Source organism: Paroedura picta, chromosome 18 (assembly GCF_049243985.1).
Source record: "Paroedura picta isolate Pp20150507F chromosome 18, Ppicta_v3.0, whole genome shotgun sequence".
Lineage (NCBI taxonomy): Eukaryota > Metazoa > Chordata > Lepidosauria > Squamata > Gekkonidae > Paroedura > Paroedura picta.
The window spans coordinates 3,993,407-4,020,027 of record NC_135386.1 but is presented as its reverse complement, the minus strand read 5'-3'; the positions used below and the strand labels follow the sequence as shown (position 1 = coordinate 4,020,027).

The following is a 26,621-nucleotide window of genomic DNA, read 5'->3' as shown; positions in this document are numbered from 1 at the left end:
CGCTTTATCACGCGGCTGCGAACGGGCGGTCACCACGCGCCTGCGCGCAGGAGGCGGGGCCGTCCTCCCGGAAGTGGCCGTCGGATCGGGTTCCTAAGGAGCAGGAAGCGGACCGGATTGAGAGCAGGTGCGGCCGCCTGACCCAGCCCGGAACCGGCCATGTCGACGTTCGACACGAACCCCTTCGCGGACCCGGTGGACGTGAATCCCTTCCAGGTAAAGAGGGGGTCTGTTCGGACGGTCGCCCGCTAAACCCGGGTGGGGGCATTGTTTGGGGTTGAGGACGGGCTGCGCGCGCAGCCCCCGTGGCCACGCCCCAATCGAAGGGAAGAGACTGAAGCCTCCTCGCCACGCCCCCTGATTGGCTGTGGACCCTGATTGGGGCGGATGGAAGAAGGAACGTGTCAATCACCGGTGGGGAAGAAGGGCTGACTTGCAGCGTAGAAGTCTAGCTCTAAAGCTGTCCCATTAGGACCAAAGTCCTAATCGGACTGATGGTTTTTCCTTTGCCCTGAACAGGTGCATTAGCATGCCCCGCCCCGTTCCCCGCCCACTCCTGCTTTGTTTTATTCTTTATTTATTTTATGTTGTCATTTATTTATAATTACATTTATAATTCCTTTGCTCGGTCTTCCCAAGAAAGTTAGCCGGGAAGATTCAAATGCTGTCGTGTCTCCTGATCTGCTTGTTGATTGACTGCGAAGGGTCCCTTCCACCCCCACCTCCCCATGTTTGTGGTCTGTCCCTGCGAGAAAGGCAAGCTGCAAATCATCGCGGTCATCTCTAGCATCTTGTTGTGGGGACAAACAGAAGAAAGCTTGAGCTAGGGGCAAACATTCTGCCCCCTTATGGGAAATCCAACTGGTACAGCTTTCTCCCTGTTGTTGGTCTGAAGCAGTGGGACAAAGTTTGAGCTTGGGGCACCTTTAAGAGCATCGCAGTTTAATTCTGGGTATAAGTTTTCGTGTGCAGGCATATGATGCCTACATACGCTCATACCGGGAATTAAACTTGGCTCAAACTTCATTCTGCACATTTTACCTACAGAGGTTAACTTTGTTGGTCTTCTGTAGAACAGTTGAATTTGAATCCAGTAGAACTTTTGAAGCTGACAAGATTTTCAGGATGTAGACTTTTGACAGTCAAAACTCTGTTCCGAATAAGCTGCTTGTCAGAACATTTTGTTGGTCTAGAAAACTTACACCCCAAAAGATTATTCTCCCAAAATCTTGTCTGTCTTGACTCTAATGGAGATGCGAGCATCTAGGGGGTGCCTTTATTCCAGGTTTCCTCCAAGGAATTCTGGGGCTTGTGTGAGATCTTGGGGCAGATTCCGTTTTGCCCTCACAATGACCCCATGAGGTAGGCCAGATGAGTTTTGTTGCCAGTCTCAGCATGCGCTGGTCTCCACACTTCCTCTCTGGGACATAAGAAGCAGAAATCTAACATCTTCAGTCATTCCTTTTTCAAGCTGAAGCTATAACACACCTAAGCGCGTGCATGCGTGTGCGCAAGAGAGACGGTACGTTTTATCCTAGCATCATTAGGAAGAGTGTTTCCTCAAGCATCACATGTTGCCAGCTAGCCACAATCTCTCGCCACATCTGGAATGGAGGGGAGAAGCAGACTTTTCAAGACAGAGGCAGCAGCTTCTAAGAAATACTATTTATTTTCACTGAAACTGAACGGCAGTGCGAAAAACACGGGGAATTCAGCTTTCAGAGAAGAAAGCCACATTCAATAGTTTGCACGCAAAGAGATCCCTGTCATCGTGCAAGGAGCTGTTCTCTCAAGGCGCCTGCCTTCTGTTTTTGCTGCGGCGGCCGCGCAGGAAGTTGCCGAAACGGCCCGAGGGGGGTGCAGATGTTGGCGCAACCGTGCAAAGGCGCTGAGTGCGTCTGGCACAAAATTCCTTGCGTTCGCTGTTTTCAGCTGTGTGTGCCAGCTCTCATCCGGGGCCTGAATTCCTCAGCTATCTTACCGTCTTTCCACCGTGACAATTTGGATACAGTGCTCAAGAAGAGCGGGCATTGTGCTTTCTCGGCCGCCAAGAAGGGAATTTAGTGTTCTGTGGCCTCCGCGTTCGGCTTTGTCATCTGAGTCAGCTGTCTTGGCATCTTTGAAACATGCCTTTGTTTACCCAGGGAGGGAGCCGGCAGCTCCCAAGCCAGCCTCGTAATCTTGATGGCCTGGGTCGGGCGCCGGTGGGTGTCCCTTCTGGTGCGGCTGCTCTGCGGAGAACCCCTCTGTGGCTCACAACAGCCCATCCCGGTCCTAGTTCCGCCCAAAGCTCCAGATCTCCTCTCAGTATTTATTTATGATATATCCTGCGGCGTGTGGATAATGTAGCCTGCAGATCTTAAGACCGTCTCACTGCCAGGCAAGAGATGTTCGGAGGTGGTTTGCCAGGGCCCAGCCGAAAACTTGTGAATACAGCAAGGCCTCTTTTGTGGCAGAATCCCATCACCTTTCACAACCAGGAGCGCAGGTGCTTGTGGCCAGGTGCGCATTCTACGGCTTTGCCACCTCGGACTTCTGCCTCCAGCCTTGACCCTGAGAATTGCTGTGCTGGGGACCCGCCCGGCTTGCTTAATGCACAGTAAGGAACCTTTGCCAAGAGACCCCCCCTCCCAGCTCTCGGTCTTTACATTCCTGGCGCGACGGCCACCTCTGGCAAGCATGCTGAGAAACCTGTTGGGCTCCTTAGGCCCCTTCTCAGCGCCTCCGTTCGGCCCGCAGCCTCGATTCCGCGAGGCGGAGGGAGGCTTTCCCTCCCCAGCTGTTTCGGCTTGCTTTCGCCTTCCTGGCGCACCGACTCACGCGAGCGTATGACGGGGCAGGGAGTGTCGGGATCCAACCTGTTTGCCTGGAGTTATTCATTAAATCGGAGAAAGGGAGCCGAAAGGGAAGGAGCCTGAACCACATGGGATATTTCTGCCCCACCCGGGCGTGACTTCAGGGGTGGCGCTCTGGTGTAGGGGCAGATCTCTGTGGTTGGATTAGCTTCTTGCCATAGAGTTCTGCCCCAAAACCAGAGAGTCACAGACACAGAGGACACGGATTTCACTGGCGTCTCTGCGTCACTTCTGGGCAGTGCACAAACAGGCTACTGAAAGCCCCAAAGCAGGAAGGAAAGGGCCAAACTAGGGGATTCCCAGACTCTGAGAACCCTAATCTCTGCAGGTTTCTCCTTGTACTTTACTTCCTGCGCTTAGTACTATGCTTCTGTGACTGGGCATAAATCTGCTCTATCAATCAAATATCCCCATGCAAACCGAGCACTAGATTCATTCCAGACCTGGCATCACAGACCTGGTGGGTTCTTGACCGCCTTCTGCTTAATCGCCACCTTTTGGAAAATGTCTATGGCCTTTGCGGGGGCACTGGGCAGGGCCTCTGTCAGAGGGAAGGAAGTTCCGCCCAGCCAGGTCTAGATGCTTCTGAGAAGGCACCTGTATTAAATCTGCCCACCCTTGTCTTTCAGGATCCTTCCGTCACCCAGCTGACAAACGCTAACCAGGGAGGCCTGGCTGAATTCAACCCGTTCACGGAGAGCTCACGGCTGGTAAGTGCCGTGGCGGATCGAGTCCCCAGGGCAGCTGGCGACGGGAGCACTTTGGAAGGGTCCACTCAGAATGCGGGAAGTGGCAACATCGAACTGCATCCCTGGCTCTGTCGAAGAGCATCTGTCAGGCAGGCAGAAGGTCCCAGGTTCAATCCCCGGCATCTCCAGTTAAAGGACCAGGCAGGAGGGGATGGGGAAGGCCTCGATCTGGGACCCTGGCTCAGGGGCAGAGCCTCTGCTTGGCAGGCAGGAGGTCCCAGGTTCAATCCCCGGCATCTCCAGTTAAAGGACCAGGCAGGAGGGGATGGGGAAGGCCTCGATCTGGGACCCTGGCTCAGGGGCAGAGCCTCTGCTTGGCAGGCAGGAGGTCCCAGGTTCAATCCCCGGCATCTCCAGTTAAAGGACCAGGCAGGAGGGGATGGGGAAGGCCTCGATCTGGGACCCTGGCTCAGGGGCAGAGCCTCTGCTTGGCCTGCAGAAGGTCCCAGGTTCAATCCCCGGCATCTCCAGTCACAGAAGCCAGAGGCCCCTGGGCGCCGTCCTCCTCTGACCGTTTCCTCCCTCTCTCGCAGACCAATGCGCCTCAGACCACTCCGGCAACGCAGCCCACGGGGCCTTCGCAACCAGCCGTGCTGCAGCCCTCCGTGGAGCCCACTCCTCAGGTACCGCTGCCCTCCCGCCGCTCAGCTGCGGCTCTTTCTCCAGAGAGAAGTCTGCCAGTCCCTTAATTCTTAGCGCAGGGCTTCGGGGCCGTCCCCTCCCCCAGTTGACACGGAAAGCGTTTTGACCAGCTTCACGGCTCATGCGCCAAAGACTCAAGGGAGGGGAGCTTTCCCAGCCCGACACCTGAGATCAGCAAGCTGGTTAGCTGAAATTTCCCTGGGACGTTCAGGCCCCGTGTTGCCCTTTTCATGTCCCATGTTCTTGCACCCTGTACCCCCTGGCTGGCTTGTTCATTCCCCCAACAGTGCACTGTCCCTCCTGTTGCTAGATTCCCGCTTTCTCTGCCCTCGGCCCTTACGAACCTCTGCATCCTCGGTTCACACTTCCCCTGGCCCACTGCCTGTCGCAAGCCGTGCTGCCCGTATTTCCGCTTCCCTATCTATCGCTTGGGCGCTCCCCACTCCTTTCTCAGGGTTTCCCCAACCTCCTCCCTTTGCAGCTGCTCTGCCAATGGCACGGAACTCATCCTGGGTCCCCCGCCTAAGGATCTTCCTTTTACGGTTTGACCTTTCACTTCCTTCTCGTAAAACGGCTGCTTGTGTACGTTCTAGCGCCGGCACTTTTCCCGGCCCCTCCTGAATGACAAAGATTGCTTTTAATCCACTTTGAAAGAGGGGCGTTCGAATGCTTTAAAAAAGAAAAAAGGTAAACCTTCCTCCCGTGTGTGTGTGTCACTCCCCTGACCTGTTAACAGCGTAAGCGACTTAGTTTTCTCAAGTGACCACACGATCTCCGTCAGGCGAGCCTAGACAAAGTGCAGTTGTGTGTTGCAGTTACTGCTTAAACAGGCCAGCAAGTACCTGACTCCTAAGTTCATCTCAGCAAGCTCAGAAGGTTCAGAGAGGCAGAGGTTGCTAGGAGAAGACGCCAGCTCTCGGAATAAGCGCCAGGTACAAAGCGTAGCCAAAGGGTAGGAAACCAAGCAGGAAGGTAGTTTTCTGTGTTGCAAGAACCACGAAGCCGACTTTTCTGACCAAGTAGGCTGGCGGAGGGAGGGGGGAAGTCCCCACACTGGAAGCTCTTATTGAACGGGTCCCCAACGCGGGCGCCACGACACCCCACCCACGCCTCTCCTGGTACCCTTTCTTAAAGTGTTTTAAGAAAGGGGGTGCAGGGCCAGGTGGGGCTTCTGATTGGCCACTGGGAGAGGTAGGGAAGCCCTGCTCTAAAATGTCCATGCTCGGCATAATCCACGTGGCCACGGTCTTCCGGTGAATCGCGAAGCCCAGGCCTAAAGAATCTCTTGATAACAGTTGAAGGATCCAAAGATCTAGAGCCAGAAAACCGCAAATTTTCAGAGCAACTAAAAAAAATACGGTTTGTATAATATCACAAACTATTAGAATGTGGGAAAATATCTAGTCGGTCCCTTTGGTGGACATTTAAGAGCTGTTCTCTTTCTTCTAGCGGTCCACCCCTCAGAACCCAAGATTTTTCTTTTCCTCTTAGAGCAGAGATTCCCAACCAGGCCTCCACGGACCTCTGGGGGTCCGCAGAAGCTCTCGAGGGGAACGGCAGCCTTTCCCCTCTTGCTTTTCATGGACTCAGCCACAAGCTGGGGAATCAGCCGCTTCCATTATTCCCCCTCCCGAGCATGAATTCTCTCGTGGCTTGTGCGCCCGCGTGACTCCTCCGCTTTAACCCACCCCGTGTCTCTCCCCAATCCGTTCTCCTCGAGCCTGCCCGTCAACGTGGGCGGTGATGTCACTTCCGGGGGCCAGCTGACATCACTTCCGGGGGCTCCTCAGAATTATCTCAGGGGTTACCCCATGGTCCAAAGGTTGATAAAGGCGGCCTTTAGCGAAACGCCCTTTGTTTTGCTCTCTTTGATTTATCTCCATAGGCTGTGGCCTCAGCCGCACAGGCCAGCCTTCTTCAGCAGCAGGAGGAGCTCGAAAGGAAGGCCGCGGAGCTGGAGAGAAAGGAACGCGAACTGCAGAACAGCGCAGCAGGCTTCAACCGTGAGTGGCGCCTTGTTGTTGTCCCGAAGCTGACGTCGTTGGGCTTCCTCTGTCGGCTAGCCTGTTGGGGAACGTACGCGTGGGTTTAAATGGCGTTTCTTTATGGCCAGTCTTGGAAACCCTCATCTGGGACACGGTGTGCAGATCTGGTCACCGTATCTCCAAAAAGACATTGCAGAGCCGGCCGGATCCCGCATGGCCTCTCTTACGCTCTTCTGGAAGACAACTGGTTCTGAGCCATGTAGGGCTTCCAAGGCATCAGTTAAACCAGGCTTGGGAGGGGGATTAGATCTTACTTTGCCAAAGTTTGGGGTCTTGTCCTTCTCCCCAAACTGGCAGTGTGCAGAATTTAAACAATAACAGGGCTGTGTAGAAACTTGCTGGGGGGGGAGAAAATGTGCGATTTCTAGCCCTACCCGAGCCGTCGCGTGGCGACATCCGAGCCCCTTCCTTGACGCGTCTCTCCTTCCTCTCTCCGCACAGCCAAACAGAACAATTGGCCCCCACTCCCGAAGTTCTGTCCCATGAAGCCCTGCTTCTACCAGGATTTCTCCGCAGACATCCCCGCCGACTACCAGCGAATCTGCAAGATGCTGTATTACCTGTGGATGCGTGAGTCGAGCCTGCCGGCAAAGGGGACCTCTGGGGACCAGTTGTGGGTGGTGGGCGGGGCTGCAGGGCGATGCTGGAGCACCTGAGGTGCCTGAAGAAGGTTTGCGATTCGGACCTCGTCAGCTCCCTTCAAGAAGGATTTAGGGAGCTTGTGTCGGGCCAGCCGGCCCTGGACTCTCAGACGTGTCTTTTGAAACAATCCTCCTTGCTTATTCGCAAATACAGCAGCGGCTGTCCTAGGCCATTTAGGGCTATACGTGTAAATGTTAAATAGGTAAAGAACACGGTCGTAAAATGTGTGGTGCAGCTAGAACGCGAGCCTTGTCCGTCCCTGTGTCTCTGAGAGCGATTTCAGACGCCAAACGCCAGTAGCAGAGGCTGATTGGATTGGGCGTGATACACGCATGTCTCCTTACCCAGCTTGGTGTAGTGGTTAAGAGCCACGCCCTCTAATTGGGAGAAGCCAGGTTTGATTCCCTACTCCTTCACCTTGCAGCCTGCTGGGTGACCTTGGGATAATTGCGGTCCCAATAGAGCTGTTCCCGCAAAGCAGTTCTCGCAGAGCTCTCCCAGCCCCAACGGCCTCGCAGGTGGTCTGTTGTGGGGAAGGGAAAAGTGTTTGTCAGCTGCTTTGAAGACTCCTTTGAGCAGGGGTAGTCAAACTGCGGCCCTCCAGATGTCCATGGACTACAATTCCCAGGAGCCCCTGCCAGCAAATGCTGGCAGGGGCTCCTGGGAATTGTAGTCCATGGACATCTGGAGGGCCGTAGTTTGACTACCCCTGCCTTTGAGCAACAAAAAGTTTCATAGAATGCATAGAATGCAAAAATAGTATTGTAATATATATATATATATATTTTAATTTCAACATAGGTACAATTTGCCAGGTGCCCCCAGAGGTCCCTCCAAAAGTGGGACGATCTTGTCACCTTAAGGCTGCTCCAGCCCTAACTAATCGCTCACTCCTTCCTCTCCCTGAACAGTGCACTCGATCACTCTGCTGCTCAACCTGCTCGCCTGCCTCGCTTGGTTCTTGATAAATCCCGAAAGAGGCGTGGACCTGGGCCTCTCCATCCTGTGGTTTATCCTGTTCACCCCCTGCGCTTTCCTCTGTTGGTACCGGCCAATTTATAAGGCTTTCAGGCAAGTGCCACGTTCTGGATGGGGGGGGGGGGTCAGGGCGGAGGGCAATTGCTCTTGGTTATGCTTTGTGGGGGGGTCGCTCCCTTTCCCCCCCTCTTGTGCGAAATGTATGTTCCCCGGAGGCCCGCCAAGAAGCATTGAACAGTGTGTCAAATGCAGCAACCCTTCAAGGTAGGCCAAGGCAAAGGCAGGAGGGTGGCTTGCACGAGACCGGCCCTCTTGCAGTTCCCTAGCTGGGCAAGATTTAGATCCTGGGTTTGCTGATTCCGAGAGGAATCCTTGCCGGCTTCCACCCTTCGGCCGTTGTTTAGCAGGCTGTAAGGTTGCACAGCCAGCGGCAGCCTGGATCAATGCCCCTGCCAGTTCATTTGGGAACCGCTCCGGCGGGCTGTTTGACACGGGCAAAGTGAGTGCTCCCCCCCGTCCCCACTTTTTGATTAAAGGCACAGCTCCCCTTAAGAGACAGTCGAGCTCCCCGCTAGAAGATCCGGATCACTTAGACACGGAACCCTCTTCTCTCCCGGAACTCGCACCAGGCCCTCCTTTGCGGGGTCCCCCCCCCCCCCTCCCAATCGGCCGGCCCTTTTCCGCAAACACACAGTTTGAAACTTCCCATCTCTCTTGGCAGGTCCGACAGCTCCTTCAGTTTCTTCGTCTTCTTCTTTGTCTTCTTCTGCCAAATCGTGGAGTATATCGTCCAGGCCGTCGGCATTCCCAACTGGGGGAACAGGTAAGCCGGCTTCTACGATCCGTGGATTCTCTTGCCGTCTGCTTCTGTAGCGCACCCTTCTAAAGTTCTCTCTCTCTGTCTCTCTGTCTCTCTCTCTCTCACTCTCTCTCTCTCTCTCTGTCTCTGTCTCTCTCACTCTGTCTCTCTCTCTCTCTCTCTCTCTCTCTCTCTCACACACTCTGTGTCTCTCACTCTGTCTCTCTCTCTCTCTCTCTCTCACTCTGTGTCTCTCACTCTGTCTCTCTCTGTCTCTCTCTCTCTCTGTCTCTCTCTCTCTCTCTCACTCTGTCTCTCTGTCTGTCTGTCTCTCACTCTGTCTCTCTCTGTCTCTCTCTCACTCTGTGTCTCTGTCTCTCTCTCTGTGTCTCTCTGTCTCTCTCCCTCTCTCCCTCTTCCGCGGCTTCCACAGATCCCAGCCGAAGGGCCTTTAACTCCAAGCTTGCTGCTCTGTCCCTCCTCCCGAAAGGCACGTACCTCACGCCAACGCCTTTCTGCGCGACCCACCCACCCCTCGCATGTGGCTTGTGACTCTGACCATCCTTTCTTTCCTCTCTGCTTCTCTCCCGCCACCGCGGCCCTGTCGGTTGATTTGACTTAACGCTCGGCACGCATGCGGCGTAGCCAGGAGATCTCATCCGGCAGCCAGGCAAGGGGCGTTCGGAGTCGCCCGCCTAGGTCACAACCCTGGGAATATGACCCTCCTTTAGGCCCTTTTGTCTCCCTTCTCCGCCTTCTCCGTAGCCAACTCGCCCCAAAAAACGAATCTAAGATAAACCCGTTTGCATACGATGTTCTTCGTCGGCCGCTAGAAATAGATTGGCATCCTAACCGGTCTCTGTTGTTGTTTCTCGCCCTCTTCTTCTCCCGCTGACACAACCGGGCTGCCTCGTCCCTCGTCCCCATCGCCGACGCCCTTCCAGTGGCTGGATCGCCGCTTTCTCGGTGGTCGGGGTGAATCTGGCCGTGGCCGTCATCATGATGGTGGTGGCCACCTTCTTCACCGTCTGCTCTGTTCTCGCGCTCTTCTTGCTGAAGCGGGTGAGTTTGGGCATGGAGAGGAATCTACTTCCCCTCCCCACCATCTGGGGGTGGGCTCAAGGGGTTCCCACACCTGTTCGACAAAGGGAACCAATAATAATAGAAATAAATTCCTTCCCTCCCTCCCTCCCTTAGCCCTGAGTCCTATTCTTCTTCCTTCCTTAACCCTGAGTCCTTCCTTCCTTCCCTCCCTTAACCCTGAGTCCTATTCTCCTTCTTCCCTCCCTCCCTCCCTCCCCGTGTCGTGTTCTTCTTCCTTCCTTAACCCCAAGTCCTTCCTTCCCTACTTCCCTCCCTCAGCCCTGTCCTATTCTCCTTCCTCCCTCCCTCCCTTTCTCCCTCCCTCCCGTGTCGTGTTCACCTACCTTCCTTAACCCCAAGTCCTTCCTTCCTTCCTTCCTTCCTTCCTTCCCCCTGTGTCCTATCCTTCCCCTTTCCTTAACCCTGAGTCTGGCCCCGCTGCTGGGCTGTGTGACCCCAGAGTGTTGGACCGGATGGGCCCTTGGCCTGATCCGACATGCCATCTGTCCACATTCTTGTTCCTGGAGCAGTGATGCCCTGGAGCCTTAGCCCTTGGGGGGAGGCCACAGCGAGCCAGGGTGGGCCCAACCCAACCCGGCTTCTCTTCCGGCTTTCACTTGACCTCTGTTCTCCGTTGCCCCGCCCTCGAAGGTCCACTCCCTGTACCGCCGGACCGGAGCCAGTTTCCAACGAGCCCAGGAGGAGTTCTCCCAAGGCATCCTCACCAACCGGAGCTTCCAGAACGCCGCTGCCGGGGCAGCTTCTACGGCCGCCCAGAGTGCTTTCCGGGGGAACTAACCTCCTCCCTCCCAGGAAAGGGGTCCAGCGTGGCGTTCCCGCTTCTCCCGTCACTCCCTCGTCACTATTCTTCCGGGACGCGCCTCCCCGCCCCGCCCACGGGTACCAGCCTCTGCTCTGAGATGCCGGCAAGAAGAACCTCTTGGCTCTTTCTCAGTTTCTTTCTCCTGGGAGAAAGGGGGCCAGGTTCTTCCCTCTCCCCCACCCTTTTTATTTTTCTCAAATCAAATACATCTCTTTTTTTTCCCCAAGAAACGAAACAAAATCCTGGACGCCTTTTGCCATTCCTTCTCCTTCCCGTCTTCCCTTGTGTGGGAGGGAAGTCAGAGTTTGTGGCACTCCCCTCCCTCCCCCGGCCGGTTTTGGGTTTTGTTCTTTTTTTTGCTTTGGCTGGTAAGTTTTAAGTGAAGCGCAGACCCCCACCTCCACCCGGTGCCGGATGAAGGATTTGGGTGCGTGTTTTGGCCCGCGCTTGTTTTGGGGCCGAGGGGGGGACACGCGAGATGAGTCACGCCCTCTCCTCCCTGGCATGATTTTTTGGCACGTGAGCTTTTCTCCAACGGAATGGGAGTCCGCACACCCTACACCTCCGGGAAAGGGGGGATTTTTGACCGTGAAGTTGAGCCCCTGGCGGTGCACCCCTGTACCCTTCTGGGTGGGGGGGGGTTGGCATTTGGGGAGGGTTATTTCTGGACCCCATGGCTTTTTAGTGATAGCGGCGTAGAATACCCCAGTGGTTTGTAGCTGATGCAATCTCTTGGGACCCGGAGACCGGGGGAGGCAGCAGAGATCAAGATGGGAAACCGCTTAGGAAGGGAAGAAGGTTGATTACCTTGGAGAAACCGGGTTAGATTTTTTAAATTTTGTTTTTCTTTTGGCAATAATCCAGCGCTGATTTTTTTTGGTCTCGAGCCTTGTTCCCGCTTTTTAGAGGCTCTCTTCTTTACCCCCTCCCTGAACCCCTCGGGAGCCAGGAATTCTGAGATACGAAGACGGCAAACAAGAAACAGAAAGGACGTTAGATGAAGCATTTCCTGTCCTCGAGGTGGCCTTGCCCCAACCTCCTGTTGTTCTGCTCCCGACGGCTGCGTTCGGGCCCACCTTGAACAGCACCTGGCCCGAAACGGACATGCCCCGAGCGTGATTCAAAAGCGCATTGGTGGGTTTCTCTGTACCAACTTGAATGCCTCTGTGGATTTCATATCCCCGGGGGAATTTGAGGGGAGGGGAGATTTCACCCACACCCACCCACCCCACCAGTTCTGTCCAATCCCTGGAATGAAACCTTTTCGCTCCCTTCTTTTTACACGGGCTGTAAAAAGAATAAATAAATTCGCTCTTCCCCACACACATGGACTTTGCAGAAGCAGAGTATACAGAGAGGAAAGCAGGTCATGTTTCTGTGTGACCTGGGGTAGCAGGAAAGCAGCAAGGGCCCGGGGTTAAATTAAAGGTGGCGGGGAAGGCTGATTTTGGCAGGACGTTGGTGCAGGAGACGAGGAGGGAACGGCTCAAGAAACGCTGGGCCATGTACAGGTGATCCACACGACACTCTGGTGACGCTCTAGAAACACTTAGAGCAGGCGTGGCAAACCGGGGCTCTGCAGAGGTCCACGGACTGCAATTCCCACGAGCCTTCGAATGCGTGGGCCGATGGGAATTGTAGTCCGTGGCTATCTGGAGAGCTACAGTTTTGGCCACCTCTGGCCTAGAGCGAACGGCAGAGCGTAGCCCAGGGGCGATCCCCTCTCCTACGCCACACAAACAAATCCGTTTCCGAAGCAAGGACAAAACTTTGCTTCTCCCGCCGCTGGACAGCCAGGAGCAGCAGACGCCATACAAGACGCCGTCCGGTTTCCGAATCGGCACATCCCTTAAACAGGCCTGGAAAGGCAGCTTTGGCTTCCGCACCTCAGTAGAGTCTCGTGTCGCTCGTCAAAAGTTAGTGCCTGTAGGTTGGTTTCCGAGCCTCATTCTCTTGAGGTTTGCCCAAGCCCCCCCCCCCAATACAGGGCAGGGTCTTTTCTTTGTGGGGAGGGGGATCTCTGTCTCTTGAATGTACGTTAATGATGGCAGAACTTGAGATTTTTACGAAAAACTCTTCCCTTTCCGGGGCGTACTTTCCCACTTCTTGTTTCCTCTCTCCCCCCCCCCCCCCCTATGTAAAAATGTATATGTCAAACTTTTTTGTGCTGAAAGACAAAAATAAAAATGACGGTTAGTTAAACCCCTGTGGGTCGGCTTCTTCGAGTTCCCCGCCGCGTGGTGAAGCCAGGGATCTGCCTTGGAGACTGGCTTGCAAACTGAATCGAGCAAATTTGGGGGGAGGGTGGGTCGTATTTGCCCAGCCATTAATTTACCAGTTTACCACTTTTACCAGTTTCCCTGGATGCAGAGCTGAACCGGACTCGGGGGATGGATAAAAGCAGGGGTAGTCAACCTGTGGTCCTCCAGATGTTCGTGGACTACAATTCCCATGAGCCCCTGCCAGCAACCGCTGGCAGGGCTCATGGGAATTGTGGTCCATGAACATCTGGAGGACCACAGGTTGACTACCCCTGGATAAAAGAAGCCCAGGAGGGCGCTGGCAGGAAGCCGTAACCACCAAGACATTTTCAAGGCAAGGGGGTACAGTCACTGCCTGCCTCTGTGTGACCACCTTGGACTTCCTGGGTGGGTGGGGGGTCACCCATCTGCCTACTTGCAGGGCTCGCCCTGCTTAGCTTCTGAGGAGATCAGCCTTGCCTGGCCCAGGTCAGGGCAAGAGACGAACAGAGGGGTTCCTGCCATTGACTGTCTCTGCATCATGACCCCAGACTTCTTGGGGGTCTCCCATCCCAAGACCAACCAGGACCAATCCTGCGTAGCTTCTGAGAAACGATGAGATCAGCCTAGCCGGAACCACTGAAGCGAGAGCTATCCTCATGTTGGAAGGTACTGGCACGTTAAAGCCAACTTCATGATAAACTCAAGAGTGTTTTCAAAACAAGGGATGTCCCTCCTTCTCTTCCTCCTCCTCTTTTTCTCTCCATCTTTTTCTTCTCCTCCTCTTGGTCGTTTCCCCCTCCTCCTTCCTTGCCTCCTCCTCTGTTCCTAGTATCTTCTCTTCATCTTCCTTTCCACTTCCTCTTCCTGTCCTCCACCTCTCTTCCTCTTCAATTTCCTTTCCTCCTCCTCCTTCCTCTTCCTATCTATCTTCATCTCTTCCTCCTCTTTAACTTTCTTTGCTCCTCCTCCCTCTCCTCATCCTCTTAAACTCCTCTCTTCCTCCCCTTCTTCCTCTATCTTTCCCCCTTCTCTTCTTCCTCTTCCTATCTACCCTCATCTCTTCCTCCTCTCCATCTTCCTTTCCTCCTTCTTTTCCTCTGCCTCTTCTTCCCCGCCTCTCCGGCCGGCCTGCCGTTCCTCCACGCTGCCGCTTGGGGGAGCAAGAGAGGCGGCCTCTCCCGGCCTGTGCTGGGCGGACCTTGAAGCGGGCGGGCAGGAAGCGCAGAGGCAGGCTGCAAGCCCGGCAGGCAAGCAAGCAGGCAGGCAGGCGTCGCATGGGGGGTCGGGCGCGATGGCCGGGGCGGGCTGGGCCCCTCCGCACCTGGCGGACTTCCTGCTGACCGAGCGCCTGGGCAGCGGCACCTACGCCACCGTCTTCAAAGCCTACCGCAAGGTAAGGGGGCGCCTGGCCGCAGAGGCTGCCTGCCTGGCTGGAGACACCCTGGGCAGAGGAAGCGCGCCGCGGAGGGGAAGGCGCTGCCGCCGGGTCCGCTCCCAGCAGCTGGGCAGGGTCGGCCCTGGGGGGCGTCCGCCGGTGGGGGTCGCTCCGCAGAGGCAGGCAGTGGACGCCCCCCTCGCAGTGTCTGTTGCTCGGCCTCCCTCCTGGAGACCCGGGTTAGATCGAGCTCTCCCTGGGAGAGGAGCTCAGCAAGGGTCTAATGGCCTAGATTTTGGGTTGCCAGCTCTGGGTTGGGAAAGACCTGGAGGCTTTGGGGGAGGAGCCGAGAGTGGGCGGGGTTTGGGACCTGGGGTTTGGGGGTTGACGCCAGGCCAGGCTTGACCGCCTTCGGGGATTGGCCAATCTGCATGTCGACAGCTGGGTTCCCCTCTGTGCGGGTTCAGCTCCCTGGCTTTTTCGATTTCGGCTGGATCCGAGAGGCAGCCGGCCGACCCCTGTCGGAAGCAGGGGTTGGGTCAGAAAGACCTTTGGGATCTAAAGCCGAAAGATTTGCTTTTCTTCTCGCAAGTTTTGGGGCACAAGCGTCTCTCTGCAGCCGTCGATTGAAAGAACCGAGAGAGAGGGTGAGCTGCGGGAGGCTTAGCGGAGCCTCCATGTTCAGAGGCCGTCTACCTTCGAATGCCAGTGGCTTCAAGGAGGGCTGTTGCTTCTGTGTTTTGCTTGGGCCTTTCGGAGAAGCGACTCACTGTCCCCGGATGGAAACATCCAACCAGGCTGGAAGGAACCTGGCCCTGATCCAGCCGGCCTGCTCTTCTGGAGAGCTCTTTTGGTCTGATCCTGCAGAGCTGTTCGCAGATTCTCTGAGTGCCTTTGGGCTGCCGAAAGCCAGTTGTCTGCTCTGTACATTTTAATTCCACCCTTCCTTCCCCCTAGGCGTGTTCTGCTGGCGCCACCATTAAAAGCCAGTCCTGGTTGTGTGACATTTTTGACCGCAATCTTCCCGATCGACTTGGTTTTTAATCCAAGGAGATCACGCCTCTCCTTTCCCCTGTTTCCCCTTCACAACGACCCTGTAAGGTAGCTCAGGCTGAGAGGAGTGGCTGGGTCACCACCTGCAGCATAGAGAGATTTGAACTCAGGTCTCCTAGAGTCCAGTCCCAGATTTTGTCTTCAGGACAACTGTGGCATCAACGACTCTTTCACTACAAGTAAGGATTTGAACCCAAGTCTCCCTGTTTCCTTTTGCCGATTCCTCACCTTCTTCCCTCCTTAAGAACTAGGGACTTAAGAGCTTCAGGGTACGAGTTTTCAGGAGTCAAAGAGACCCTTAACCAGATAAGCCAGAGGTGGTATCTGACAAAAGACTCTTGAAAGCTCCTTCCCCTGAAATCTTGGTGATCCGTAAGGTTCTCCTGGACTCAGATTTAGATCCTCAACTACAGATTGACAAAGCTGTCCTCTGAAACCATCTCCCAATATTTCTGGTCTCGGTCCTCCAGGATTTTCCGGAAAACACCGGAATTGAGGCTGCCTTTCCCCTTTTCTCCCCCCTCTCCTTTTTTGCCTCGCTAGAAGAACGCCCGGGAAGTGGTGGCCATCAAGTGCGTCAGCAAGAAAACCCTCAACAAGGTCTCCGTGGAAAACCTGTTGACGGAAATCGAAATCCTCAAGACGGTCCGTCACCCGCACATCGTGGAGCTGAAGGACTTCCAGGTGGGTGCCGGTTGCGTGGGTCAGGAAATTCCTCCGCTTCCAGAAGTGGCAAGCTCACAGGGAAATCCTGCTTGAGTGCCACGGATCGGATCCAGCGGGTCGGGAGAACTGACCTCAGCTCTCGAGCCAGAGGTGTTTGTCCTCTTGTTTGCGTACAGAGATGGACCTCTATAATATTTTCAACCAGCCGAGTGAATGGGCACCATCAGCCAAATGTTTAATGGCCCCACCCGAGTTGCTTCCTTAGGGGCAAAGGTTTCGTGGCATGAATGGGGAGAAGTTCCAGGTAACGGGACTGCTCCTTTAGAGGAAAGACTATTTGCTTACCCAGCCTTGGGAACTGAAGGACCGTCCAAAATCCTTATTTTTGTTTCTTCGTCCAGTGATGGCTGGTGGTCATTCGAAACTGACGAACGGCTTTATTTCCCTTTGGAGGAGAAACGGTCAGGAAGGTGTCAGGTTTAGGCCTTAGAGGATGCACAGGCAATAGGCATGAGGTCATTCTGTATGACTTACGAGCAACCCTGGCGTGTTTCGTCTGCTTTGCAGTGGGACAAGGAAAACATCTACCTGATCATGGAGTTCTGTGCCGGGGGGGACCTGTCTCGCTTCATCCACGCCCGGAGGATACTCCCCGAGAAGGTGGCTCAGGTCTTTCTTCAACAGCTTGGTGAGAAAGCAGGGCCCAGCAGTTAGAACATCTGGCCAGGGTCCAGGAGACCCACCAAGCGTGTCATAAGTCGCAGGGTCAAACTTTGACCTCTCCAGGGGGAATATAAAAAACTGACCACTGGAAGGAACATTCTTTTTCGGAAGAGCCCCTAGACAAGACCGGACACAACAATTCTAAAATTTTGGTGAAGGACTGGGGTGAGGCAGCTTGGAAACCTGAGGTCCACATCAGTCTCTTGCCGTGGATGGGTTGCTGTGGGAGATGCCGGAGGGGCCGGCCCAGAGCTGATCTGGGAGAACCTCCTTGGCCTTTAAGCAGCCCAGTGGTCCTTCTCCATCTGGAAGGTGTGACTGGGAAGAACTGTAGTGGGGCCTGAGGAAGGGAAGTCCACAGCAATGCCCACCAAGCCCCTGTTCAGCACCATCTCTCTTTTCTCCTTCTAGCGTGTGCCTTGAAGTTCCTCCACGACAAGAACATCTCCCATTTGGACCTCAAGCCCCAGAATATCTTGCTAAGCTCTCTGCAAAAGCCCCATCTCAAACTAGCAGGTCAGTAAGGCGGGGGAGAGGGCAGGCGCAAGGTTGCTTGGCAGGCAGAAGGTCCCCGGTTCGATCCCCGGCACCTGGACCACTCCAAACACCTAAAACAAAACCAGAGGTCAAAATGATAGGCACAGCCTGAAAATAACCCGTGCCGTAACGCGCGTCTTGGGGACGTCTCCGTGTGCTTCCATTTTCTCCCTGCCAGATTTCGGCTTTGCGCAGCACATGTCTCCGTGGGACGAGAAGCACGTCTTGAGGGGCTCGCCGCTTTACATGGCTCCAGAGATGGTGTGCCGGCGGCAGTACGACGCCCGTGTGGATTTGTGGTCTGTGGGGGTCATTCTCTATGGTAAGCCAGTCTCAAGAATTGGCTGGCCCCTGGGTGAGGCCGGAGGGTGGACTGGATGGGCCCTCCCTGGGCTGATGCAGCAGGGCTCTCCTGATGTTCTTATTATTGCAACGATATGCTGGTGGTTACACCTTGTGTAAGGCGTCCCCCCCACATACACTCATAGCAGTAGAGTGGTGTAGTGGTTCACTCTGCCACGGAAATCCACTGGGAAACCTTCAGCCGGTCATGCACTTTCTGCTTGGCCTACCGCGCAGGAGTGCTGTGAGGATAAACTGGGGGCGAGGGAAACGATGCGAGCCGTTTCAGGTCTCCCATGTTGGAGAAAAGTGGGGCAGAAACAAAGCCATTCAGCTAAAAGGAGCCTTTTCCCACCCCAGAGGCCCTGTTTGGAAGACCCCCCTTTGCCTCCAAGTCGTTCGCGGAGCTGGAGGACAAGATCCGCAGCAGCCAGCCCATTGAGGTGAGCGGCCCAGGCGCTGGTTTCGGCTTATTTTTGGTGCTGAGATGCTTCTCGGTTCCGGCCCGTGGCTCAGCTGCCGGCCCTCTCCCTCCCCTTCGCAGCTGCCCACCCGCCCGTGGCTCTCGCCGGAGTGCCGGGACCTCCTCCAGGGCCTCCTGAAGCGGGACCCCCAGCAGCGCATCTCCTTCCAGGAGTTCTTCGCCCACCCCTTTGTGGACATGGAGCACATGCCGAGTGCCGAGAGCCTGGACAAAGCAGTGAGTGGGAATGCCCAACCCTGGCATTGCTTTGGGCTACACCAGGGGTCCCCAACGTGGCCCCCTGGAGCACTGTAAAGCCCACTTTCACCTGCACTTATTTTGGGGCCAGCTCCGCCTCCTTCGGCAACCATTTTGAGACCAGCTCTGCCTCCTTCAGCAGCCATTTTGGGGCCAACTCCGCCTCCTTTGGCAGCCATTTTGAGACCAGCCCCGCCTCCTTCAGCAGCCATTTTGGGGCCAACTCCGCCTCCTTTGGCAGCCATTTTGAGACCAGCCCCGCCTCCTTCAGCAGCCATTTTGGACCTGCCACCCTCCACCCTGTGTCCGAATTCCAAAGATGCCCACTGGCTCAAAAGGGCTGGGGACCCGTGGCCTATGCCCTGCCATCCCTCTCCGGCGTTCTCTTCCCTTTGCAGACCTCGCTTGTAACGGAAGCGGTGAAGAAGGACCAGGAAGGGGACTACTCGGCAGCCCTGTCGCTGTACTCCAAGGCCTTGGAATATTTTGTCCCTGCGTTGCGCTGTGAGTGGCCGAGCTGCCTTTCTCGCTTTCCTTCTCAGAGAGGCCCTGGGCTGTGGAGATGGCAGCTGTTGGGCCCCTAGGAGTGGCCCTGTGGAATGGCTACTGCTAGACTTCTCCGTAGGGTTGCTAACCTCCAGGCGCCAGCTGGAGATCGGCCATCACAGCTTCCAGAAATTGGAACTTAAACGGGATCAGCCCTGTTTAGCGCTCAGATGGGGGACGGCCAAGGAATTTCAGGGTTGCCACACAGAGGGAGGTTATGGGCAGCCACCTCTGAAACGTCACTATGCCCCCAAAACCCAGCGGGTCGTCTAGAGCGCTCCAGAGAGAGGCGGGTGTCCAAATACATTTAAAGAAACAGTTGTCTCTCTTCTCCTTCTCAGATGAAGCTGATGTTCGCAGGAAGGAAGCCATCCGGGCCAAGGTAAGTCGACGGAGTCCCTCTCTGCAATTTCTGGGAAAATTGGCGAAATCGTGTGCTCAGAACCGGGCGTCCCACATCCTTGTTTCTCCCAATGCTTCCGGAAAGCACGTAAGAGGCTCGTGAAGGCAGGGGGCCGGCCTCTCTCCTCCCCGTCTTCCCAGGACTGGGGTTCTGAGGTATACTGCCATGGTCCGTGGATGCTTCATTGGGCGGAATGAAGAACCCAAAGTTTCAGGGTCCACCATCGCAGTTCTCCACCCCGTACAGCATCTCTTTAAGAGGCGTCTGCCTCGGGGCCATTCCGGACTTCCCGTTTTTCCCCGCGGTGTAGGTCAACCAGTACATATCACGGGCGGAGCAACTGAAAGTCCTGGTCGCCTCCAGCAACAAAGCTCTCCTGCAGCTGGGCCATCCCGCCAGGGACATCCTGAAAGGTACAGGTTGCCGTGGGAAGCCCCGTTTCGGCCCCAAATCCGAGGCGACCCTACGCATTTCCGTTCTCCCGAGATTCTTCTCGCCCACAACCAAGGGCCGCGGCGCCTTTACGGGAGCCAGCGTGGTGTCGTGGTTGGGAGCGGCGGCTAGTCACAGTCCTGATACAGCTCACAGAGCTGTCTTGGCAGAGCTTCCCCTTCGAGGTCTACCCGGTGCCCACTTGAATGTCCTTTAAGCGCCGGCCCAGTGGGAGAATCAGAGGCGGGGAGGCCACAAAGAGAGACACACGTCAATTGTGGCTTGACGGCCGCTTTTGCCGGCATTACTGCTTTTTCTGGCCACCAGGGGGGGATGCAGCTTCACAGCATTTCCCTCCCGGGGCCCAAACTCAGTAGAGCAGGGGTAGTTAACCTGTGGTCCTCCAGATGTCCATGGACTACAATTCCCATGAGCCCCTGCCAGGGGCTCATGGGAATTGTAGTCCATGGACATCTGGAGGACCACAGGTTGACTACCCCTGCAGTAGAGAATTACCTGCTTCTCCGCATCTCCTGCGATTTTAAGCAACAAGGAAAAAGGGTGGAGGCAAAAAGGAGCAAAATTACGTTGGAAGGCATCTAACGGGTCCTTCAGAAAGGAAAACTGGTTTTCTTCCAGGGGAGTAGTTTCGTGGAAATACCAGATGCCTGAGCGATTACTTAAACAGAACGGGGGAAAGTGACTTTCGACCTGGATTTGGGAAGCCCCCCGTTAGGAAATTCTGCTATAGAAGGGAGGACACGGATAGAGGTTCCCTCCCCCGGAACTGAAACCTGCATGAAATAACTTTTTGGAGAAGGAAGCTATTTTCCTTTTTCGAAGGCCTCCGTTTGCGGGAGATGCTGACGGCCGCCCCACTATCGATCTTGAAGCCCTTCTCTTTCCGTCTCTGCCTCACGCGCCTTTTCCCCTCGGTTGCAGAAATGTCGAAGAACAAGCCCCGTCTTTACGCGGCCTTGGAAGGGGCTGCAGTGGCCGTGGCGAAGGTGAGTTGCTGGGGGGGGGGGCAGGTGAGTGATAAGCCGGTGCATCTCCAAGCTCCCCTGGACCTCACGATGTGAGGTCTTCGTGTGTCCCCCATCCGCGGCAGCTCTTGGGAACCTTGTCCTCTCCAGATGCATCACAGGGGAGAAGCGCTGGCGTTCAAGCCATGCTTAAATGTTTCTTCTCTCTCTGTTCCAGGAGGAGGAAGGCAGTGATGACAGCGAAACGCTCGAGTTGTACCAACAGAGCCTGGGTGAGCTCTTGCTCATGTTGGCAGGTAAGGGGCAGATCGCCCACGGGTGCCAGGCAGGCGTGGCGGGAGGGAGGGAGGGGAATTCTCGGGGAATTCTCTGGTCTGTAGATTCTGCGGGCAGATAGCAGCGGCTGGACATCTTCCTCTTTTCTTGAGTTTCCTGGCTTGCGGCTGTCAAAGACAAACCCTGAGGCCAAGTGTGCTTCTGGGGCTGAAATGCCGTTGCCACCCTCTGGGTGGGGGCTGGAGCTTTCCTGGAATTACAGGTCTACTTCCCGATGACAGAGATCAGTTCTCCTGGAGGTCGGGTCAGGTTAGGAGAGTAGGCGCTACAGCGTTCCCTTTTCTCCCCAAACTCCGCCCTCCCTGAGGCTCCGCCCTCAGATCGCCAGTGATTCCGAAAACCGTGCACCTTGTTAATTTCTTCTGTCTAACGCTCTGGGTCTTTTTTCCTCCCCGCCTCCAGCTGAGCCTGCAGGGAGAAGAAAGGAGCTGCTGCATGCAGAGGTACGGTTCCCGCTGGCCTCTTGAGCTGTCCTTTGAATAAAGACGCACCCTTTTTGCTGCGATCGACAGTCCGGGGGACGTGGAGATCGATCAGCAGTGTTGCTCTTGTTAAAGAGCCGTGCCCTGGATAGCTGAGGAAAGCCTGATGGCTTCAGATCTTGGACGCTAAGCAGGGCCGACCCTGAATAATATTTGGATGGGAGACCACCAAGGAAGCAGAACCGTCTCTGGGAGACTCTTAGCTTGAAAAGCCTACAGGGGTCCCCCTGGAGTCACCTGCGACTTGACGGGACGTCCCTCCGCCGTAGAAATAATCAACTCTCATCCCTCTCCGTCCCGAAACCCACGTTTTGCCCTTTCAGCCTGTAGGCTTGGTAGCCCGCCCCGCCCACCACCCCGTGCTCCATTGAGAGCTGCCTTCTCCCTCCAGAACTGACGCACGTTGCAACCGGTTTTGTGTTGGCAGATCCAGACGCTGATGGGCCGAGCGGAATACCTGAAAGAACAGATCAAGGTACGGAAGGACGCTCAGGTGCTGCGGTGTGCAGGCTGCAAAGCCAAGCCAACCTGTGGAACTCACCGCCACAAGATCCATCCGCAGAACAGGGTTGGACAGATCTAAGGAGGATTAGCCTTGTTGTGGGCTTTTGGCCCTGGTAGCTCAGTTGGGCCTGCGGAGTCAAAAGGAGGAGGCCCCTGGTTGTCAGAAGCTGGGGATGAGCCCCACATTGGAGGGCTGGCGTCTGGGGGGGGGCTAGCTGGTGGCGACTGACTGCCAGTCCGCTGCTGGAAATAGGATACCGGACTGGATGGGCCTTTGCCCAAATTCCAGCAAGGCTGCTCTTGTGTCCCTTTGCATGCGCTTGGATATTCCGGGGGGTAACGGGAAGAAGTGGGTTAGGTTCAGGGCCCACCCACGGAGAGGAAACGGCTGTCGTTTATAGGGGTCCGGGCAGGAGAGCCAACTTGGTGTCGTGGCGAAGTGCAGCGGCCTCTAATCCGGAGAGCCGGGTTCAATTCCCCACTCCTCTATATGTCGCCAGCTTGGGCCAGTCCCAGTTCTCTCAGAGCTCTCTCAGCCCCATCTACCTCCCAGAGTGTCTGCTGTGGGGAGGGGAGGGGAAGGCAATCGCAAGCCGCTTTGGGGACTCCTCAGAGTAGTGAAAAGTAGCGAGGTGCAGAAAAGCCAGCTCTTCTTCCTGGGCGGTGGTCAGTTCCTTCGGCTTCAGGCCCAGCAGGGGAATGTCTCTTTCCTGACTCGTATGTGGGATTGTTGACATCCGTCTTCGAAGTCTGTACAGGGCCCAGGGAAGGGATGCTTGGAGCGATCAACAAATGGGATGACGCCCCTTCCCCTAAGCGACCGAGCAATTCCCGATGATTCCTCTTTCTCTCCCAGATGAAGGAGTCGCGGTTGGAGGCAGAGGCCGTGGGCAAGGAGGGCCTGCCGGACTCCGTGCGGAGCTGTGAGTGCGAAACCCGCCAGGGCCCCCCTCTGAAGCAAGTTTTTAAAAGTCTGCCCAGCCCGTCTAAACCCTTGCGACTCAAAACCCCCACCGGCCCAGCCCCGCTTTCTAAAAACACCTTGTAGGGAGCCAGGAGGAAGTGTCAGCGGTGACCCCGGGCACCGTATTGGTGACCCCCCCACCAGCCTTAGAATGTCAGTCTGGTTTCTTCGTCGCAAGCTAAACATGCCCTTAAACCCATTTCTTCTCTGTTCCAGCCTGCACCTTACAGTGAACCTGCACGCCTGGCTTCTCGCCTGTTGAGTCCGTGCCCCATCCGGAGAGCTCTTGACAATCTCAACCAGACAGCGATGCACCGCTGATGAGGCCGGTCCCCTTCGCGAGGGGCTGCATTGAACTTGTATACACACTGTGCCCTTACTACACACACACACACACACCCCCGCCCCAGGTTGTAAAAATTTGAGCTTGCCTGTACGCAGGGGGGTGGAGCGTTATTTATTGATGCCCCCTGATGTTGTAAAAAATAATATTTTCGTTGTGCGATGTTCAGTGGAAAACATGAAGCTCTTGAGCGCTTGGCCTTATGTCCGAACCGTGTGTGGGGCTGTGATTTCGTTGAGCAGACTAGGGCTCGCCTGGGGGGTCCGGATTTTGGGGGCTTTTAACCCCGGCACGCTTTAATGCTTGACCTTCAGCTCTTTAGGGGGGCAGATAACACTGTGGCCCTCTCCCTCACCACTTTGCCCGCGTCCTGCAGGGAGAGCAGAGTCTAAACATTTTGTTAAATGTTTTTTAGTTGCCGAAACCATGACAGTGATATTGAAGACATCACTGGCAGTCTTCAAGCAAAGGTTGGATACACACTTTTCTTGGATGCTTTAGGATACTTAGGGCTGATCCTGCGTTGAGCAGGGGGTTGGACTAGATGGCCTGTATGGCCCCTTCCAACTCTATGATTCTATGATTCTATGACTAGATGGCCTGTGTGGCCCCTTCCAACTCTATGATTCTAGGATTCTATGAGCAGGGGGTTGGACTAGATGGCCTGTATGGCCCCTTCCAACTCTATGATTCTAGAATTCTATGACTAGATGGCCTGTATGGCCCCTTCCAACTCTATGATTCTATGATTCTATAAAGGGGGCACAGGGACTGAAGGAAGGGTTCTGCCAGAGGCTGGCATGACGCCACAGCTTTGTGTATTGGGCTACTTGCTATGGTGAATGCAGAGAACTTCCATATTCAGCGGCACTATTCCTTTGAATCGCAGCGACAGGAGGCAACATCAGGGGAAGGCCTCTCTGCCCTGTCGTTGGCCCTTCAGAGGAACTGGTTGGCCCTGTGTGAGACAGGAGGCTGGACTAGATGGACCCCTGGTCTGATCCAGCAGGGCTTTCCCAATGTTCTTTCAACAAGCCTTGGTTAGCAGATCAAGTCTGAACCGTACAAGCTCAGATCAGCCACTTCTCTCAGATACAGCTCAGTGGGGAGTTGAATTGTGCAAAGCCAGTTAAAACAACGGCAGTCCCTTTCCGTCGGGTCTAAACAAAACAGCCAGCTTGGGAGTTGCACAGGACTCTTGATCCTCAAGTTGCCCATTTTGTGCCAAGAGTTCTGCGCAGCGCAGAAGCCTGCATATTTTGGTCAACCCAAACAAAACGGGACTTCAGCAATATTGCTTGACGTGGATCTCCCTAGCGGTCTGCACTTTTGGACCCAAGCAGGGTACTGTCACATCCCCACGACTCCAAGGACCCAGCGCTGTGGCGGGGAGACGCGGAGAATTTCAACAGCCACATCTGCACCGTGAACATCTTTAAAACTAATTTATGCTTTGAGCCGCTGAATACTTTCCGCCTCTATTTCAATATACCGGCTCCTGAAGGTAAGAAGAAATAGTGCGCCATGCTCTCCGTCACCACCCCGAAGGCCAGAATTCACCAACCCTTCCCACATGCCCCAAATACAGATTTTTCCCTACCTTTAGCACTCTTCTGTTTCAGGTGCCGGAACAAGAGATTGCCACGGGCCTTAACGGGTTGAGCAATTGGCCATGCACTCCCGTCTGTGATGCGCACATCTGCGCCCTTCCCCTGCAGCGCACGCCTGCCGGTTGGGAAGAGGCGACCAGAAACATGTGCTTTGTCACTGCCCAGGCTATTTGCAGGATGTTATTCATAGCTCCCCAGACCGTGCACATCTCCAGGCCCCTGCGAGCGCACTTGAGCCGATCCGGCTTTTAAAGTCGCGCTCTGGCATTTTTCTTCCAGGCTGCTGGCTTTGCAAACGTTCCCCTTTCCAAGGTGTTTGGTGGTTTTTTAAGGGGCGCTGCAGGATTCGAATCCAGCTCTTCCCCTGCAGACGGACACGGCCGCCCTCTGAAACCGGTAGTTTTGCCGGGACTGGGGACAAGGGAACGACAGAAGGGTTCACTCAAATCCCAGACAGGGAGGAAAAAACTGCGTAAGGCAATGGAAGAATATTATAAAACAACTAGTAGAATTCTTCGGGACAACTCATTGAGGCCCAGATTGAGAACGCGGAGCTCTTGGTCACCAGGGAAAAGGCTCATGGGAGTTGTAGTCCACAGACATCTGGAGAGCCACTGTTGGGCCATAGGGCAGAAAATATATTTCTTTGAAACATATTCTGCAGCCTGCACCCCTGTAACCACTGATTGTTGACTTTTGTTGAGTTTAGTGAATGAACTAGTTTACCGAACAGATGGCCCTCTTCCAATCTCCCAGCAAGCAATAAGGGACAAAGCATTTTCACCCGGCGTTTTCTCCCATTCTTCAATTGTCTTAACGCGGTTTTCTCCTCACTGGTTGGGGCTGGGGGAAAGGCATGCTTGAGTTCTTTATCGCCCCCTGTTCTGCCTCCCTTTCCCTCGCCTCTTTCCCTCGGCCGTGTATTATCAACACCCCCCCCTCCTCTAGGGCTGACCCCCCCGGTGGGTTTTCTCTCCCCCTTTTCCTCCTTATTTTCTCAAGCTCCCCCACAAACACACACCCCTTGGCAGCTCCTCCGTTCTGAATCAGAATTGCTGCAGGAGGTGATTTCTCACCAGGCTGTGCAAAGGATTCCTTTCAAAGCCCAATCCAGGTTAAGCCGGTCGTTTAAAATTCTTCTCCCGTTCCGCCGCTTTCCTTTGATGGGTCTGCTCGAAACCCCAAGAGGCTGGCAGTGAATCAGGAAAGAGGGGTTTTTTTTGGAGGAGGGGGATACCCAAGAGGATGGCGGCACACCTGGGCATTATCACATGCTGGCTCCAATTTAGGGCAGGAGAAGTAGAACGGCCTCCGAGCACAGGAATTCGAGAGTGTTTCTGCAGGCCTTGGGCGCATGGCCCATGTTATGTGCTCCGAGACGCACATCTGGCTTGTTAAAAACAGTGTGGGGAATTCAGGACAGTTGAAAACAGAGCTGGGTTTTTGTACCTGCTTTTCACTACCCAAAGCAGCTTGCAAACACCTTTCTCTTCCTTTCCCCACAAGACACCCTGGAGGTAGGTGAAGCTGAGGGAGCTCTGAGAGAACTGCGGATGGCCCAAGGTCACCCAGCAGGCCTCAAGTGTCTCAAAGGGGCTTGCGATCGCCTTCCTTTCCTCTGCCCACAACAGACGTCCTGTGAGGCAGGCGGGGCTGAGAGAGCTCTGAAGCTCTCCGCTCCAGAGGCATCCTCCAGGCCTTCAGGCCGAGATCCAACAGGTAGAGTTTCCTTTCATTTT

The 26,621-nt window shown here is 55.2% G+C and overlaps 2 protein-coding genes across 2 annotated transcripts; both read left to right on the top strand.

Moving 5' to 3' along the window:
- Nucleotides 1-29: 29 nt before the first annotated feature.
- Nucleotides 30-12,818, top strand: SCAMP2 (secretory carrier membrane protein 2). The gene is made up of 9 exons (XM_077318185.1): nucleotides 30-216; nucleotides 3,485-3,565; nucleotides 4,138-4,227; nucleotides 6,132-6,249; nucleotides 6,733-6,861; nucleotides 7,845-8,004; nucleotides 8,633-8,734; nucleotides 9,655-9,772; nucleotides 10,445-12,818. The coding sequence occupies exons 1-9, from the start codon at nucleotides 160-162 to the stop codon at nucleotides 10,589-10,591; spliced, it is 1,002 nt and encodes a 333-aa protein (XP_077174300.1). The 5' UTR covers nucleotides 30-159; the 3' UTR covers nucleotides 10,592-12,818.
- A 1,317-nt stretch (nucleotides 12,819-14,135) lies between these two features.
- On the top strand, nucleotides 14,136-23,483 carry ULK3 (unc-51 like kinase 3). Its single transcript, XM_077317731.1, has 16 exons — nucleotides 14,136-14,252; nucleotides 15,831-15,971; nucleotides 16,521-16,641; nucleotides 17,088-17,192; nucleotides 17,392-17,535; nucleotides 17,916-17,998; nucleotides 18,100-18,255; nucleotides 18,675-18,780; nucleotides 19,164-19,204; nucleotides 19,536-19,638; nucleotides 20,600-20,664; nucleotides 20,861-20,939; nucleotides 21,382-21,422; nucleotides 21,889-21,936; nucleotides 22,822-22,888; nucleotides 23,146-23,483. The coding sequence occupies exons 1-16, from the start codon at nucleotides 14,151-14,153 to the stop codon at nucleotides 23,160-23,162; spliced, it is 1,419 nt and encodes a 472-aa protein (XP_077173846.1). The 5' UTR covers nucleotides 14,136-14,150; the 3' UTR covers nucleotides 23,163-23,483.
- Nucleotides 23,484-26,621: the final 3,138 nt, after the last annotated feature.

What these genes read in the sequence shown, in the direction of transcription:
- ULK3 (XM_077317731.1), top strand. Translation starts at nt 14,151, where the DNA reads ATGGCCGGGGCGGGCTGGGCCCCTCCGCACCTGGCGGACTTCCTGCTG. An exon ending in GCAGCAGCCAGCCCATTGAG is followed by an intron (nt 17,999 to 18,099) that starts GTGAGCGGCCCA and finishes TCCCCTTCGCAG; the next exon opens with CTGCCCACCCGCCCGTGGCT. An exon ending in CCGAGAGCCTGGACAAAGCA is followed by an intron (nt 18,256 to 18,674) that starts GTGAGTGGGAAT and finishes TTCCCTTTGCAG; the next exon opens with ACCTCGCTTGTAACGGAAGC.
- SCAMP2 (XM_077318185.1), top strand. Translation starts at nt 160, where the DNA reads ATGTCGACGTTCGACACGAACCCCTTCGCGGACCCGGTGGACGTGAAT. An exon ending in CCGTGGAGCCCACTCCTCAG is followed by an intron (nt 4,228 to 6,131) that starts GTACCGCTGCCC and finishes TTATCTCCATAG; the next exon opens with GCTGTGGCCTCAGCCGCACA. An exon ending in ATTCCCAACTGGGGGAACAG is followed by an intron (nt 8,735 to 9,654) that starts GTAAGCCGGCTT and finishes ACGCCCTTCCAG; the next exon opens with TGGCTGGATCGCCGCTTTCT.